Source organism: Mugil cephalus, chromosome 20 (assembly GCF_022458985.1).
Source record: "Mugil cephalus isolate CIBA_MC_2020 chromosome 20, CIBA_Mcephalus_1.1, whole genome shotgun sequence".
In the NCBI taxonomy this organism is placed as follows: domain Eukaryota; kingdom Metazoa; phylum Chordata; class Actinopteri; order Mugiliformes; family Mugilidae; genus Mugil; species Mugil cephalus.
The window spans coordinates 5,967,857-5,986,541 of record NC_061789.1 but is presented as its reverse complement, the minus strand read 5'-3'; the positions used below and the strand labels follow the sequence as shown (position 1 = coordinate 5,986,541).

At 44.8% G+C, this 18,685-nt stretch overlaps 1 protein-coding gene across 16 annotated transcripts in view; it reads left to right on the top strand.

The window, feature by feature from the left end:
- The window catches only part of nfixb (nuclear factor I/Xb), a 146,049-nt gene that overhangs the window by 21,767 nt on the left and 105,597 nt on the right, over positions 1-18,685 (top strand). For 6 of the 16 annotated variants that reach the window (XM_047570994.1, XM_047570986.1, XM_047570983.1 and 3 more), the window contains one exon: positions 17,945-18,476. In XM_047570994.1, the coding sequence (XP_047426950.1) occupies positions 17,945-18,476 (532 nt within the window). Of the gene's footprint in view, positions 1-17,117; positions 17,205-17,226; positions 17,481-17,944; positions 18,477-18,685 lie in introns of those variants that run through there. The other 10 variants (XM_047570991.1, XM_047570987.1, XM_047570985.1 and 7 more) reach the window with 8 other exon arrangements.

Here is an 18,685-nt window from a genome sequence, read left to right as displayed (position 1 = left end):
TCCAACGTTCTTTTCCAAATAAGGTACTGAAAGTATATAACATCATTGATTACATGCATATTTTTGTCAAGGCCGCACGTAACCATATCAACGCTTTATCAGCTGTGTCCTTAGCTAATTTATCAGCTGTGTCCTTAGCTAATTTATCAGCTGTGTCCTTAGCTAACTCTTCAAACTGTAGGTCTTCAGCAGGGGGTCAGAGGAGGCCTTGCAGAGGGGGGTTGCAAAATCATTTGCACATTTTTTATATATATATATCACTTTTTTAAAACACAAATTAACATGAATCCAAAATATTTTAGCACAAAGATATGGGATAGCTTAACATTGACTGCAGAATGCTAATAATAATGTTTAATTGATGAATAGCACTAGGCCGAGTGTAAAACATATAGTAGGTAGGGGGTCCCTACTTAATCCCTCCATCAGTTTGGGGGTCCTTGGCCTGAAAAACGTTGGAGACCCCTGCCCTAGGGGGCCGTGGAGGTACTGCAAGGGGGTTGCAAAATCTTTGGTTGATGAGACATTTTTTATACAGTTCTTAAAATTTTCTTCTTAAAACTTTTCGGCACGGCGCAGTTTAATGTAGAACACACATAGTAGGTCCTTGGCCCGAAAAACGTTGAAGACACCTTCTTCAAACCATTTATTTAGTATTTAACTGCCTCTTTTATAAATTCATCTCTTTGCTTCAGCTAAGTATTGGAACCGTTTATCCATTACTCTTAACTACCCACAGTAGTCGCTATTTCAACATTCATCCGTTAAATTAAGCTGTTTATTTGGTCCTTCGTCCATTTATTCCAATCACTTGTCCAGTTAATGCAGCGATCTCCATTTTGGTTTAACTTTTGGATGTATCGGCCTAGTCTGTAACTTTTAGCTAGCTCTTTGAGAAAGAAAAGCCCCACAAAAGGCCATTTGTTTCTCGCAATCTGTGATTGTCTTTTAGGACTGTGAGCCTTCATCTGAGCTTTTTTTTTAAATTTGGATCTATTTAAACTTACCTGACGTCCGGAAGACAAAATCACAGACCCCAAGTTACATCCGTAACCACTCAGATAATTAGCATTGGGTGAACTCATTTGACAAAACCTAAGTGTTGATTTACACTGTATGTACAAGCCCTAGAGTAAAGCTGTAATAGCCAAGGGTTTTATAGCTAGAATTTTATTAATCTAAATTCTTTACATGTACCGCGTTTCATCTGCGGAAGTGCCCCCGAGCGACAAGTTATTTTAGGAAGTCGGCAAAACGCGCGTTCGTCAATTAATTTATGGCGCTTCTGTGTTCCTTTCCATACATGAATTAATTACCACGCAAATGAGACACGTCTGCACACCTGGCGAAGCCCGGAGACGTAATTGCAATCACTTGTAGCTACACGGAGGACAAAGACTTCATCTAGCCCCAGTTAATGGAGAGGCGGCGGAGGCGGTAATGGTGGAATGACATCGCGCGGTGACGCCACTCCATTATGTCATAGCCTCCATCATCTTCGCTCTGCTTCTTTGGCTTTCCTTTAAGCAGAGGAGGGATAAAGAGGCATTGATTGGCTCGTTGATTGTACCGCAAATTTCCCGAGGCTTTCTTTCATCATCACGCCGCATTACCTCATGCTCTAGCGGAGGCAGAGTACTCCTAGGTAGGCTGATCCGGTGACCATGCATGAGTGTAATTCACTTCAGCCATTTAGCAGATAGGATTATGCAGCGGTCCATGACTCGAGCTTAGCGTCGAGAATTTGAGATCTGCCTTTCTTCCCTTTTCCACGGGAACCTGGTTTCAAAGTTGTGATTGGGCTTAATATTGGGCATTTATTGGGTTAATGTTGGAGGGAAAATCTCTTCCTGTCTTGGGGGTGGGTGGAGGAACGTTGACGCTCGGAGGCTTATGAACCCGCAAGTCAAACAGTAATGAAAACAGTTGTGACCTGATTTCAAGAGCTGGGGAAAAAAAAAAAAAAGACAGAGTAGAAGGGGGAAGGAGGATTTTAAGATGCAGACAAAGAATTACTATCTGAGGTTGACAAAGAGTCACGCTTTTGTTTCCCTCTTTCCTCGTTCTTCGCTTTCTTTCTGACTTGCTTGTGTTCCCTTTCATTTCCTCCTGTTACCTTCCCCGTGTTTCTGTCTGTGTGTATCTAATTCGGCCACCCCGTCCGGCAAGGAATAGCTGTCACCCCAGGGAACAAAGCACCAGAGCTCGCTCTTCGGAGCAGGAAGTTGGCACACGGCCAAGGGTGGAAAATCTATACTCGGTTGCATAATATAACATATCTTTACCTCAGATGAACTCCGAGGAGGCCTGGCAGCTGTGAGCAAATAGAGCTGGAGGGCGGGAGTTTGTGTGTTATTAACCGACTCTGTTTGTGTGGAAGTGTCGGTGTGTGCGTTGGGTATGAGTGCGCGCTCTATGCTCCTCGTAGCTTGTGTTTGCTGGCCCGGTGCTAAGGGCCCGAGGCTGCATGAGACCCCCGGTGCAGTAGAGTCAAATAGATTTTTTTTTAAAAAAAAAAGAAGGGGGTGATAGTAGAGTGCAGTAGAGGCAGCCGAGGCCAAGCAGGGCTCAGGGTTAAACTCAAACACAACTTTGCGGCTTCTCCTTTCGCTCCAGCCGGCCAGTAACTGCGATCCCGACTACAGCTGCAGCGTACCCTGTGATATAAACTTTCTGCTCTGTTTAGGCTCAGAGAAATGGCTTCGGGATTAGTGTGCGTTACATGGAAAGTTGTATATTTGGCTGGAAAATTCAGTTCACGGCGAGGATTTCATGCCCCTGCTAAAATACAAAAACGCAGATGGTCCAGATTTAACCGTGAGCTCACGGAGACGGGGACCGTCTCCGCTCCTCGAAGGCTCGTCATCGCGACCGTTTGCAAAAAAAAACTCCCCCCCTCGCCCTCCCGGCCCCGCGCTCGCGTTCGCGCTCCGAGCCGCGTCCTCTTACGCTGCGACCGGAGACGTGGCCTCTCGCGTCTTTTGCCTCGATGCCGCTGTCAGTCTCGAATTAAAAAAAAAAAAAGAAAAAAGAAAAAGGCCCGGGCGAAACTCAAAACTCAAAACTGGCCTCATTATGGTCATCATCCGGAATAAAACACAATCATCTCCACCACCTGTGGCGGGCCGCGGCTGGAGGAAAAGACTCGGCGCGCGCCTTATGGACCTGTCGCGTATCAATTCCTGCACATTCACCCCCTTTTCTTTTTTTTTCTTTTTTTTTTTCTCTCCTCCATCTGCACACCTGAACGCTAGCATTTCCAAACCAGAGTTAAGGCTCATATGGGGACCACAAATTGAGTGTATGTTGCAGCCAGACTGTTGAGATTTACGATGGAAGCGGACGGGGGAACGGTGTGGGCGGGTGTGCAGAGGTGCACATTATGGGCCTTCTTCTTTTTCGAAGAGGTCGTGGAGGAGCATTTTCCTGTCCCGCTTCCAAAAGATTATAGACAGAAATAAAGCACAAAGAGGAAAAAAAAAAAAAAAAAGAAGAAGGGACGAGAGGGAAATGGGCGGCAATGAAAGAGGCCATAGTCTGCCTGCATTGTAAATACAGTAGACTGCATTCCACATCCTTTTTTTTTTTTTTTTTTTTTCTACCCTGCACGATTTGTTTGATTTACTCTCTATCAATCAGCGGAGGATGTATTTAAAACGAGCTCGAAGTATATTTGAGAAAGCCTCTTTATGGCCGGGGCTGTTTGCATTCTCCTTTTACTCTCGCTGGAAGCGGGCCGTGATTAAAACAGACGATATAGGCGTATTGTGTTTCCTGGGGGATTGGAAGGAATGCAAATGCATCATAACCATATTATACCAGTTAGGAGCGGTGCGTGTTGCCAAGCCTCTGGATACAGTAGAGAGTAGACGCTCCAAAGAGTCCCGCAAAAAGAAAAAAAGGATCCCACAACTGCAACAACAGGAGAGGACATTTGACACCGCTGGACTATATTTGACATTTCACAGGATATGCTGAGGCCTTCGTGTAAAACAAAAAAAAAAAAAAAGATGTCGAAACTTGACTGCAGAGGAAACCCCGAAAAGAAGTCTTCCTGCGTGTACGTGCGTGGAGCGCCGCAGAATCCGTTTGGCATTTTGTGTTGCGAGGGAAGCATGTTGCTGGTGGGACTTTGGCCTGCACAATCCCTCCTCTGTTAAAACAATGCGGCAGTTGTCCTCCCTAACCTAATTACTCCCTCCAGGGGGAGAAAGGCAACAGCACCAAATCCCATAGTTAGGAGCTCTGATCTGTAAGAAAAGGCCTCATTCATTTCTCTCCCTCCTTCCACCGCTCATGCACCGACACACACACACACTTTTTCTATTTTTCACCGCGATCGGGTTTGGCCCCGGCAGAAGCTAATTACGCCCTAATGCGTCCTGATATTCCTCTTGATGTGTGTTTTTCTTGCCGCTGTAACATTTTTTTATTGTTGTTGGGAACCCTTTGACGGTCGCGTCTAAAGGTTGCGTCGTAATGACGCGCGGCCGTGAGCTCAGCGCTGTAAACCGTTGGGATTTTGAATTGTTACCATGTGGAATGGTGTGCGCGCTCGAGAGTACGCAGTTGGTGTTAACAGACGCCGACAAGTAGGAAAAGAGCTGGAGTCGTGGTCGCTCTCCAAAACACGACTTGTGCTTCATTTTAGGATCTAATGGAAGAGTAAAAATAGAAACCATACTGAACTGTACGTTAAATGAAAAGCAGGGGTGATGTTCGTTACCATCCTTTCTCATCTGATACTGAGTAAAATTCAGGCTGGTATCAGCGATACTGATCTGATAATGATACTTTGTGTAAATGTGTGTGGTAAACCTAAAAAAAAAAAAAAAGTGTAGTGTATTTCAAATCATATCTTCATAAAGAATACAAGACATCAGAGTAATTTATTTATTAATTTTAACCTCTGAAGTATATTGAGGTAGTGGCCTCATGTGCTATATAGCCGAGCTAATACAACAGCAGATCAAAAGTATCAATATATTTGATTTGAGAATCGATTTTAGAGCATGAAGACTTGGTATCATAAGTATCGGTATTTCCATATCGTCCCTAGAAAGCGGGAATTCATGAGCGTTGTTTTATAACATCTCCAACCAAGAACCGTTTCAACAGCGTTTCATTAAAATGTCATTAACCCCTTAAAAAGGAATTGGTGGCACGTTTTTTGTGCACTTTGGATTACTGTATTTAGGTCATGGTTTGCGCAAGGCGGTTTCCCAAACCTGAGATGTTGCACTTTATAGCCATTACGGTAATTTCACATCTCCCGGAGGGTTATTAAACTCCTGTAACATGCAGTAAATTGTAAATTATTGCAAGATAGTGAAGGTTAAAGGTTATTTTGTGAACAAAATGGGCAAAAGCACTTGCAAGACATTTCCTGACTTTTTTTCATAGTCAAAATAAGCAAAAATGTCCGTTTTTGAGGCTTAGGGCATTGATACACCATCAGCCGGCTCCTATATCACTGATAAAGCTTCTGTTTGCTTCATGCTTCTTACATGTCTATAAATGCTAAATGGACACTATTTAAGGTGCTTGGTATCAATCATTCTTTTCTACGCCTGCCCTTTGTTTTGCTTTTTCTCACCCTCCCTAACTGCTCGTCTTTCATCAGCGCCCGCCGTCACTTACTGGCACGGTGCAGGCTTTTGAGAACTTTATTATAGCGACTTCAGACGAGGAAGTCCGTGTAGGAAGAGGGGAAAGGGATGTGTGTTTGTGTTTGTGTGTGTGTGTGTGTGTGTGTGCCCGCGCATTCGCCATAAAGAGGAAAGACTGTTAAAATCTTAAGTTCTCCGTCAACCAACCTGTTTGGTTTCTGTTTATTTGCCTCGCCTCTCTCGGGAAGATTAGAACAGCCATTGTGTGGAGGCTTGGGAAATAAGGCTCCGAAGTTTATATTTGGAGATTGTTGCGGTGCTGCGCTGTTGGTTTAGACTGCCGGGGGTTTAGACGTCTTTGTTTGTTTATGTGGAGAAAGAAAAATTCCGTTTATTGCCACCGAGACGGGAGATTTCTTTCTCTGTTCGCGTTTGCTTGCATTTGTTTTATTAAACGCTTGAATTTATGGGAACCTTTCACATCAGCCTCCGTAGCCTCGGGGACACCACGTGGTTGCTGGTGTTCCTGGGGGCATATAAGGAGACAGGTTTTGCGCGTATGTGCGTCTGGTCCTGCAGTGTTTGTCTTAGGTCCTAGCTCCTTTCCTGTGGTGTGTGTGTGTGTGTGTGTGTGTGTGTGTGTGTGTGTGTGTGTGTGTGTGGGCTCGAGTCCGTCTGGCTTGTGTGGACCCTGCGCCCTACGGCAGAAGCGGAAGCTCTGCTTTAACAGCATTAGCAGGGCTCTTCCTTCAGCCTCCAGCCCACTTTATTAACCCTATCACCGTCCCCACAGATCATGTTGTCGTCCCTTTTCATTGGCCTCTCGTAGATCTTCCGTCCTCCGTTGCCTTTAACTCTCGTGGTCCTTTCTGCGTTTAATCCGTTAACCCGTTCCCGTGTGTTCCCTGCCCTGTCGACGGCAGGGCCTTGATTGACTTCTATCGCGCCATTAACGCCTTCATTTACTAGAAGCCGGGCCGGAGATCGGTGTACTCTGGCAAAGATCTGCCCAACTGATCGAATCAAATTGTTTCTCCTGACTTTATGAAGAAGGGTCATGGTCATTGATGCTGTTGAGTTGACTGCCATAGAGCATTTGCCATGTAATTTGTTCCTCCTCCTCCTCCTATCTATCCAATTTTTCTTTGTATCTTTTGATATACGCCCTAACCATGGAGGGTTAGGGGCTTGGTTAAGGCACCTCAGCCATGGAGTTGGTGGGTTAGACTACAAATTGTGTTTTTTCTTTGTATCTTTTGATATATGTCCTAACCTTGGAGGGTTAGGAGCTAGGTTAAGGCACCTCAGCCACGGACCCGGCGGCATGCAAGCCCTTGATTCCTAAAGCTGCTTCTTTAGCCACTACATCACCGCTCCCCCTTATATGTATATGGTGAAATCTGAATGGCGTCGCCACCAGCTATGCCAGGTTAACCCTTCGTTACACTTCGTTAGCTCTAATAAAAGGCACAAATGTCTCATTTCTGCAAACATTTTAACAAACAGAAGTGTAGCACGACTAATTGCGGGAGTTTTTCCCCTTTTCCGTCTCCTTCCCTACGCCCTTTGTCTTTACTCTTTCTTTTTTTTGCCAGGAGATGTCCTTCTTTATCAGGGCTCGCACAGACACATACGACCACACCTCTGTTAAACATTCGCCCGAAAAACAAAGCGGGATGGTCTTCTCCTTTCGCGATCCATACATTCGTCGGAGTCTAATTACCAACTCGCGGCTAACGGCCTTAAGCTCCTTCGCTTGGCTCGTTTAGGCATAAATGTACAGAGATTGAGGGCACAAAAAAAATAAACTAAATAAATAAATAAAAGAATGTATAGACGGGAGGCCGCGAGGGGTGGGGTGCGGCGCGCAGACGTGGAGGGTGAGACAGTGGGGGTTGTGAGTAAGTGATGGCGGCGGGAGCATTTGCATAAAGGGCAGGGCAACATGCCCAATGGTGGAAGAGGTTGGCATCACGCCTTTCAGACTGGCAGAGAGGGAAGACTGGAGAGAGGGAGACAGAGAGCGAGGGGGGGGGGTGTAGTCAATAGTGCATCCCTTGTTCAGAAAGAGGAGGTCCCTAGCTGTTGGCAGGAGAGCAGGCTAAATCTCTAGTTTGATTGTGTGCTAGATTGCCCCTTTATTTGTCTGATTGCAAAGCGTTCAACACTGCATTAGTAGTGGGCTTTACTTTCCTGGAGCCTTTATTCAGGAGGGAGTTTTTTTTTTTTTCAGCCTTGGCCTGCGCTGTGATTGTCGCTAACACATATGTCTCAGAGTTTAGATTGTGTGCAATCAGCGCATCGGGGCCGATCTGGGAAAGTTTCTGACCTGTCTTGTTTTACCGAGGTTTTCGTCCGCAAGCCTTTCCCGCCCCACGCCAAAGTTAACGGCGCTGTTGATTTAACTCGACGCCGCATGTAGATGTAATTTCAAAGATAAATACAGGCCCGGAAGACGAACCGCGGAGAAGCAGCCAGCGGCTTTTTGTCGATCTGTGTTGTGTGTGTGTGTGTGTGTGTGTGCATTTCTTACCTTCTGTTTCTCGGAGCCACAACACTGCTGTTCCCCTCGCGCCGGCTGTGGTCGTGGCGATGTGACGGTGACACGGACTGTAAAATGGACAGTTATTTAGTCTCATTCGGTCCATAGACGATGCACACGCAGCCTTATCGTTCCCCACATTGCTGGCCGCCCGCAGTGATGCCTGCAAACTGACTGCGGCCGTAAAAACCTCAATAACCCTTCTCTTTTAGAGCTCTGTACGCGCTCATTAACAGTAGTCATGGGAATTTACTCGGACTTTTATATTGTGGGATAAAATCCGAAGGAATTCCATTTTTTATACGTAAATACGGCGATGCCAAGGAGGCCATTTCCACTGGTTCCAACTTAAGATACGACCTCATTACGACTAAAAACCCTTAATGGTTTAAAATAATTCATTAAAAAAGTCAGAGAATGCATGAAAGTAAAAGTATTTTATGCTGAAGAATATAATATATACACTCACTTGCCAGCTCATTAGGCACACAAGTAAAAATTAATGCATTGTAATCTATCAAGCGGTAAAATGTGGTTGCCAAAATAATAGGAACACGTGCAATTCAACAATACTGGAAACCACAAAACCGTCATGAGCCTTAAGATTTCGTGCAGGACATTAAAACGGTTTTACTAGTGTACGTATTGAACTGGCAAATGAGTATATATCATATAATGATGCCAAAAATTATGCATTGTAATATTAAATCAAACGATGCTTTCATATTTAAGCTGCATTTTACCGTTGAACATAGATTTTTGACGGCAGATAGAAACATTTTTAACAAATGTGAATCTTGATTTGAAAAATAAATGTAGCAGATGAGGAAAAACAGTAAAAAAAGATTAAATTCAAATAAAATTATATCAAGTGACTATTTCTCTCTGCGCAAACATCACGTACGGAACATACGTATATGTATTTATGTGTTATATAATAAGATACAATGATACGTAACATACGTATTCCTTTTTTATAATAATATACGATGGTACGTAACATACGCAAGGTTTTGCCTAGAGTCTTTTTCTTGTTAGTTACTGCACTCTCTTCACTCCTTTTAGAAACATCTTAAATTACACTACATTTTTTTTTTTCCCAGAGTCCTTAAGAGTAACTGATTACATTACCCGAAGCCATTAATATTTAGATTTCACGGAAATTTACGGATAAGGCTGCCACTTTACTCTGTAAGATGTTTCAATTACAGCACTGTGATGCATCTGCGCCCTGCAAAAAAAAGAAAAACAATAAAATAAAAATCATATCAATCAACACATTTTAGCTTTATTTTTTTAATCTAATACTTAAACTGTTTCTGCTTAACTGAAATTAACTGAAAGCAGCAGTCTGCGTGCACAAACTGCTGCAAACTAAAATTCATTTGGTTAACAGGCTTTGCACAATGTTCCATGAGTAATAATTTCTGAACTGCATTCAGTATTTCATTATAAGCTGCACCTTCACCTCTTGCCATAGCAAAATTGCGACATATATATACACATGGGCATCCGTGTTATTAATCCAGCGCCAAGCTCCGAGCCCCATGAAACGGACCGTGCAGTGACACTTTGAAGTGAGATTTTGAACGCAGGAAATTTTATATGGAACATTTCAGTAAAGGTTTAGACTTCTGTTAAATACAAAACGGGTCATTTTTATTAACAGTGCTCAGCAGCTCAACAAGGAAATGCTCATACACCTTATTTATCTGATGCCACTGAAACTGAGGAGGTTTTGCTTAAATCATAGACTTTGATTTTGTTGAGAACGAAAGAAGCTTTAACAGACAGTGAGAAGAAGAAGAAACTTAAAAGCTTAAAAACTTTGACCTTTGACCCTGAAAGATATTTAGAAGGTTAAAAAAATGACATGACATCTTAAGGAGGTGATTATTAATGCTCTTCAGCCCTAATGAGAGTCAGAAGTGTGACTGTAGACCACATATACTAATATATCATAACAGTGTGATTGACACCAGCCGAAAGGCTTTGAGGAGCCCGTAAATCCGCGTGAAGCCAAACGTTGTGCACCTGGTGAAGGGAGGATGGAGACACAGCTGTATCGCTCTCAAAAACCACACGAAGATCAAACGTCAGGTGAGCGTTTTCCAAAAGATGGCTAACGGCAAAGCCGAGAATAAATTGTGACCTCGGTTTTCAGGAAATCAAGAAGGTGGCAGGGGGAAGGGGAGGGGGGGGTTCAGGTCTGCAGTCGGGGTTCGACTCTGCGACGAGCGCTTTATCTGCCTCTGGTTTGAAAACACGATCGTGTTGTTTCAGCTCACTTTCTTTTTCCCCCCAATAGTGTGTGAGAGGCTGACTTTTCGCACTCACCTCCCTGAGAAGAAGTGGAGTAAAGCCCTACAGCTTTGCTAAGCGGCAAGTTAACACATGAACCTGAAGATCCCTCTCTTTTTTTTTTTTTTTTTTTTTTTTTTCGTTTGAGGCCATGTTGAAATTATAATGCAAAGAGATCTTTTCATGAGAGGGGTTATGGTGCAACATCCCTCTCCGCTTTGAGCTCGGCTGATCAATCAGTGTCACGATTCTCCGCGATCTACGTCAAACGCCGCTGATCAAAGATAAGCGCGCTATATGCGGCTCGCGGCTGCTTACGTACCCGTCGGGTCGATGCGATATCTCACGTCTGGCGCATCAAAAAACCTATCGCCTTTCATCAAATGAGAGAAAAAAAAAGAGAAGGAACAAAGAGAATCAGAATTTGCTACACGCGCTGCTTCGCTGCAGGTCGACGTGTTCGCCGATGTCAGAGCTGTTTTTTTTGAGGAAATGCTAAATCTGGCTGTGGTTTGCGAGTTTGTCCCCGCTACCAGGCTCTTTGGCAGGTTTTTGGTTTGGTTTAAAATATTTCAGCAATGTTTTTTTTTTTTTTAAAAAAAAAAAAAAAAAGGAGGCACAACGCGTGAGCATGCCCGATAGTATCGACGTTACTGAGTGTGCACAGGCAGCAGAGTGAGCAGCAGTCGCCTGTTGGCTGGCAGAGTGAGAAAACACAGTCATGGCTGTTGTGGTGCTGAGTCGGCCTGTCCCAGCACGGCCAGTCACTCTCTCTCTCTTTCTACGTCTCTCTCTCTCTCTCTCAAACACGTTGCCGAGATGAAGGGCGGCTCCTTCGTCGACGCATTCTTTCGAGCCAGCGGCAGGCGGCTCCGGAGACGTTTCTGAGCGTGTGTTTGCGTGTGCATGCATGTGTGCAGAACCGTTTTTTTTTTTTTTTTTTTGCAAAAAAAAAAAAAGATAAGTCACGAGGCTCGGAGCTCCAGGCTGCAAACACTTTTTAATATCTTTATATCGCACGTGACCGCACCTGCAGCGAAATCAATAACCTGGCCCTCGCATTGGCTCGTTCGACGCGCTCATTTACATCCACGCACATCTGCAAGCCTCCACCTGCGTCGGTTGTCTTCGGGGCGGGGAGCGAGTGATTGGCTTTGTTGCGAACTCACAGTTTGATTTGAAGATTAATGCGCACGCCGGGGCCTAAGTGCCAATCAGCCTCCTGACATTGGGGAGGAGGGGTGGGGGTGAGGGCGGAGGGTGGGGGGGGTTTCGCGAGGGCACGGGCCGCTCTGCAGCACGGCCAGGCAGCGGAGCAGCTCGGTGGGACTGGAATGTGCCGTGCGTGCCTCTTCCTCGGGCCCCCGCTTCCCCGCGCGGCCCACCCCGAGCACGTTAGCACGCAGCCACCGCAAATTGCTTGCAGATTTTTCACACATAGTAACGTGCCGGTTTGTAAACTCGGATAAGTGCAACCAACATGGGGGCACCGAGCTCCGTGGATCTTTATGCGTTGCAGAGAGAGAGCGTGTGTGTGTGTGTGTGTGTGTTGGGGGGAGGGGGTTAAGAGGTTTTTGTGAAAATGCAATCCTGCGTCCACCTGGTTCTAATGATTGCTGCGTGTGATAACACTGGAAGGTCAGGCAGCAGGCTGCGGAGCTTGTTCGCATTACCGTGCAAAACCAGAGCCACAATCAGGAAGTTTTAGAGGAAAACACGAACGCACTTTTATCCCGTTAATGATAAATAATAAATATCCAACAACTGGAGGACTTCACTGGTCGTTGTTGTTGCGTGTTTGGAACTTAAACTTCCACCGTCCTCATGCGCTGGCTCTCTGTCAGCGCTCTGAGCCGGGGTTCAGGGGGAGCCGGCGTCAGGCTCCGTCCAGGGTCAGGGACGCTCAGCTGGGCAGGAGAGGACGTTGGCGAGACCCCCCCTCCCTAACGAAGGGGCCAGGCGGGGCTGAGGGGCCCCCAGGTTTTTTTTTTTTTTTTAATTGGCCCGACGAGACGCGGCCTTCCGAGAGAGGTCGGGCACCTCAGGACGGAGAAAGTTTTCATCACCCTCGCGATATAAAAAAAAAAAAAAGAAAAGAAAAAAGGATCCAGAGAAGTCGCTCTCATATTCCGGGCATTCGAGAAATTATTTACATGAAGCATTTTAAACGGCGGTCGGAAAACAAAACTTTCAGGCCAAGGGATTTATCATAACAAAAGAAATACTGCGTTTCATTGTGCCAGAGTTTTGATTATTTGGCTTGAGGAGTTGGACTTTAATGCAACTTCTACCTCCAAAAAAACGAGTCAAACAAGGCTGCCTCGCTAAAAACTTCTAATTGCTACTTTTAGCCGCATGCATTCGGCCCCGTTTTTTGTTTGAGGATCTAAAGAAAGCGAGCGAGTGCGCCGGGCGGCCTCCCGATACTTTATCCACGTACGGAGGCTTCGCTGACGCCTTCATCCATTTGCTGCCTCGTGCAAACTTGAAATAAAACCCGAATACCATCTGAAAACCCTAATTCTCATCAACACCAGGCTAAAATCAATGTAACTGTTGCTTCTTTTATTTATTTATTTATTTATCTTTGATAAAATACAGAAAGAAAATATGAACTCACGCCATACAATCCATTTATAGGATCATAACTGGATAATCATTCATGCAAAATAATAAAAAAAACACATTTATTTTGAATGCTGAATTGAGTAATTGTAGATTCAAGGATTGAAGATGCAGGGGCTCACTGTTTTTTTTGTTTTTTTCCACAGTTAAGAGCCTTTTCTCTCCTCACTGAAAGAGTTAATCTGAAGTTGGCAGCCAACTCCTCTCAGTCTCGTCAGACGTGCGGAGAATTGAAAAATAAAACACTTAAAAAAAAACAGAAAAACTTTTCTTTCTCTCGTCACGGTCCGGTTCCGTACATGGTTTTTAAGGAAATAATAATATATATATTTATATGTGTATCTCGAAAATGAAACGGATGCGTTTTGCGTCGGAATAGCGGCGTTTTGCGGGGGGGTGGATGCGGGGGGTTTGGTGCCATCGCATCTTATACCGGGTGGCTTTTAAGGGGTTGTGGTGGGTTTTTTCTTTTCTTGTTTTCACGCTTAATTTAAATCGCACTTCATTTCGAGACGCGTAATATCGGGTTATTTTTTGACGCTTCACGTGCGTGACTTTTTATTTTTTGACGCATATTTTGCACGCGGTGTTTTTTTTTTTTTTTTTTTTTTTTAGGGGGAGGGGGTGTCTGGGTGTCTCCTCTCGCGGTATTAGTCTAATTGAGGTCGGCTTTTAGTAACGGTGGAGCGCAAAATGTGTCGCTTGCGGGAATGCCAGCCCGTCTTTCTTTCTTTCTTTCTTTCCTTCTTTTTTAATTATTCCTGGCAGAGTCCGTCGATGATGTCTTCCCTTTTTTTTTTTTTTTTTTTTAAGCATTCATATTTTAAGTGCCCTGTGAGAAGAGACAGAGGAAGGAGAAGGAGAAGAAGAAGTCATGGTGCATTTTTAATTGTTTTGGCTGAGTTTTTTGGTCTTATGATGATTTTTTTTCTCTTTTTTTGGAGCCAGAAAATCGTGTTGGTTGGAGAATAATGCATTAATTTAATTGGAACGATATGAGTCTATTAGTGAAACTCGCAAAGGGATTATTTGTCTCATTTTCTTATTTAAAATGTGACCTATAATGTGTGCAGACCGGATGCAGTCTTCTTTTTTTTTCATCCTTTTTAGTTTGCATCTTACATAAACCCAACTGCTAATTGATAATAAGCTCAAATTGAAGCTAAAGGTCTTAATTTAATTTCCAGGTAAGGAGATTAACCAAGATTATGTCTGTTTCCATGAGCTAAATAAGCATATATATATATATATATATATATATATATATATATATATATATATATTTAAACACACATAAACCTGAGCCATTATAGCTCAATATAGGCCAGGGCCTGGTGTGTTGCAGGAGGTGATAGTGCAGACATTGCAGATCACCCACAGAGAGTTTGGATGTGGCCTCCTCTCCCTCCAGATCTGGCTGCTTCAAAGAAAAAAAAAACAAATTAAAAAAAAAAAAAAAAACAGGTATTCCTGGAAAATAAATATAAATGCATCTTTTTCAGCTGTTGGAAGGCGAAAAGCATAACTAAGGAAAATGACTTAAAACCCCCTGGTAGTCAAATTGCACTGACATGTGAATGGTGGTTTATTTGCATTTTGGCAGGGTCACCCAGGAAGCTTTAATTCATATTGAAAAGCACACACACGCACACACATAAAAAAATAAATAAAAATCACATTTGAAGTGCCAGAGATCTTCTCCTGCAACAGTAACTTTAGTGCAGAGGCCCCTTTGTTGCGTTGTCTAGCCAAAAGAACGAAGGAGGCGGAGGTGTGCTGTCCTCTCGCTGATGACGGCTGGGAGCCTCATTAGGCTGGGATGAAGCTGGGATGCATTTGCAGGGCGGAGGCTGCGATGTTCATCACTGAGCGAGCGGCGGCTTTGTGCACGTTTGACAGGTCGTCCCCGCTTTGTCTGCAATTTCTCTGTCTTGCATTGTATTTTTTTTTTTTTTTTCATTTGACAAATCAAACTAGAGCTGGTAGTCGGTTTTGTGGCGCATTTCGGGATTCAAATAACTGGTGAAAGCACTAATGAAGAACTGAAAATACACTTATTTCTACAAGATTAATCTTTTATTGGTGTAAAATAATGTGAGAAATGCGTGTTAACAGCTTTGAACGGACAAAAAGATGGTCAGAAGTCAGTTTATCTTTTGGTATTCTCCACAATGATAGTGGATCCAGACAAGAACCTAGGGGTACTCCGCTCCTAGCTCCTTTTGACGAATTGAACTTGGAAGGCTGTCCTTCCTCGTAGAGACTCCCTGGTTCACGGTTCAGCAGCAGCAGCAGCAGCAGCACTCGTGCCTTCAGACTAGCCGTACGCAGAGCAGGTGCAGCCCCGATCTGACGATGACATGTTTCACCGTGAGGCAACACCGACCACCTCCGCCGCATGACCAAACGCCCGGCGAATTTAGGCGGGTGGGGGGAGGAAGACGCTTCCACCGCCGATCATTTATCTCCCGCTTCCTTAAATTGTGTGACCGTTTCTGTGTTTGCTGCCTCTAAATCATTCATCTGTGTGTCCGTGTGTGTGTGTGTGTGTGTGTGCGCGCAGTGAGACGAGTGCGGCTGCCCGGGTTTGTTTCTCTGCCTCTTTGTTTGCTGTGGTAAACCCATGAGCAGCTGCCGGTGGTGGGGTCTGGAGGGATTCTGAAGCTGTGTGTCCTCTCTCTGCCATCCTCTGCCAAGGTGGCATTATGCAAGCAAGCAGAGAGAGGAGGAGATGGAGCAGCGCAGGGAAGAGGAGGGCGGGGGTTTCGCGGTTGAGGTGGGGGTGTATGTGGTGTATGACGGGATGGGGGGGGGGCATAGTAAAGATGGAGGCAGGCAGAGGGCAGTGGTGCAGGGGGAGACTTGCTCCCTTGAACTTTGCCTCCGTGTCAGAGTGGAACTTGTCGATTTGGCAAATTGTGCAGCGTCGGACAAGGCAGCAGCGCCGCTCTCTTTACACTCCCACCTGCTCTCCCCCCTCCTTCCCCCTCTCCCTCTCTTGCTCTCTCTCTCTCTCTCTCTCTCTCTCGTCGCCACTACCACCACCCTCCTCCTCCTCTTCCTCCTCCTCCTCCTCCTCCTCCTCCCCACCCTCCTCTCCTCTTTCTCTTTTCCCTCCCTTTCAGCTCTTGAAGCTAACGCATTGGCTGGGCTACAGGCGTCTCGTTGCCAAATAGGTGGGCCCTACTCGGCGCTGGCAGAGGCTCAAGCGATGGTTAGGGAAAGAACGCGGAGAGGACGGGAGACGGCGAGCGGGGAAGAGAAAGAGAGAGAGTTGGAGAGAAAAGGGGAAAAAAGAAGCAGCACTCGGCTTTGCCAGCGGTCGCATGCGCTCGTCCAACATTGATTGGGCTCTCTATTTTTTTTTTTTTTTCCTTCTTCTTCTTCTCCTTCCCTATTCTGCGCTCTGCTCTCCCTGGCCCCCCCATCTGTGTGTGTGTGTGTGTGTGTGTTTGAGAGTGTGTTTGAGAGTGTGTGTTGGGTTGTGAGTCTTGTGCCGGGGCCCAGGGATCAGAACAGACACCACTACCAATTACACTTTGCCAAGGATTTTTTTTTTTTTTTTCTCCACAGTTCAATTTTTAAATTTTTTTTTTTTTTTTTTTGGGGAAAGCACAAAGGACGGTTTATTTTAAGTGCATCTATTCCTGTTGTTGATATTTTTTTTTCTACCATAGTTCAATGCATTTGTATTTTTTATTTTTTTGTGTGTAATGAACTCTTTGGCTGCGCTCCAAACTGCAGTGAATTTTCCTCTTCTCTAATATCTCGGGCTTGTTTGAAACTTTTAGCCCGCTGTTTTTCTTTCTTTCTTTCTTTCGTTTTTTTTTTTTTTTTTTTTTTAATTGAGCAGCATATTCTGCAATTTATTTTTATTTTATTTTTCAACCCCTCCTCTCCTCAAGTTTTTTTTTTTTTTTTTTTTTTTTCTTCATCCGCTAATTCTCCACACCCTGCCAAAACCAGCACTTGCTTTACATTGGGGAGCGCAGGAGGAAAAAAAAAAAAAAAACAGAGAGGGAGGGAGAGAGAGAGAGAGAGAGGGAGACTGGTGCAGGAGATTTTTTTTTTTTTTTTTTTTTTTCACTTTAAACGCTGTGCCAAATTTATGATGAGAGTGCAAAATGGTAACTACCAGGCCGTCTGTCTTCCTCTAGCAGTGTGGTTTTCTGTGGTGATTTCTGTCTGCTTTCAGTTTGTTGTGGAAATGTGAGTCTGGTTGGAGCTCCCTTTGCATGGTAGCGCAGATAGGAAATGGTATGGCTGATCTCTTAGCGGCGCATTTCAACAGTGGTCTAGTGGCGGCAAAGCTTGGCGGTGGTGAGCGACCGGTGTGTGGCAACCCTGGCACAGGAACGCTGTGGCGAGATCTGGGCTTTGTTGCCCAGAGATATGTAGTGAAGGTATTAATGGTACAGCAGAATAACTTCTCTTTTTACAGCAGGAGACCCGGGGAGCGCAACTTGGCTCATTTTTTTCACTGCTTGCTTTTTGGATTTGAATTTGTTGCGTTTTTATTCTTATTTAATGTCTTGATTTTTTACTTATTGTTTGTTTTTTTAAAAAAAGGATGCTTTACATTGTACCTTTGCACTTTGCAGTTAAGATTAATATTTCGTTTATTGTGCATGTTTGCATGTTTATTTTTATTTGAATCTGAATGATAAAAAAATAGTTTTTTATGTAAATGTGTTAAATTTAAATTACTTGTATTTATAATTTAGATTATTATCATGCATGTATTTTCACTATTTCCTTTTTTTTTCATTGATTTTATGTAACGGTGCTGCACGCTTGCCTTTTTTTCCTTCACCCTCCTAACACCGCGTCTTTTTTTAAATTTTTTTTTTTTTTCTATCTCGCCCAGGATGAATTTCATCCCTTCATTGAGGCCCTCCTCCCCCATGTCCGTGCCTTCTCCTACACCTGGTTCAACCTGCAGGCCCGCAAGCGCAAGTACTTCAAGAAGCACGAAAAGAGGATGACCAAGGACGAGGAGCGCGCGGTGAAGGACGAGCTGCTCGGGGAGAAGCCAGAGATCAAGCAGAAGTGGGCCTCGCGCCTGCTGGCCAAGCTCCGCAAGGACATCCGGCCCGAGTTCCGCGAGGACTTTGTGCTCACCATCACGGGGAAGAAGCCCCCCTGCTGCGTGCTGTCCAACCCCGACCAGAAGGGCAAGATCCGCCGCATCGACTGCCTCCGCCAGGCCGACAAGGTGTGGCGGCTGGACCTGGTGATGGTCATCCTGTTTAAAGGCAGCCCCCTGGAGAGCACGGACGGCGAGCGGCTGGTCAAGTCGCCCCAGTGCTCCAACCACGGCCTGTGCGTCCAGCCGCACCACATCGGGGTGACGGTCAAGGAGCTGGATCTCTACCTGGCCTACTTCGTCCACACACCAGGTACGTGAAACCGACGTGTAGCGCACACACACGCATTCACACACTTCTTCTCTGGCAGTGAGAGTCCCAGATTAGACCCTGCCCTTCACTGTGTACCGACCTGAGCCGGTGCCAAGCTTTGATAAACCCAGTCGGCTCCGAGATAAGGACCACATCTTGACATTTAAAGGGGACGTCTGTATAAAAAAAAAAAAAAAAAAAACATAAAA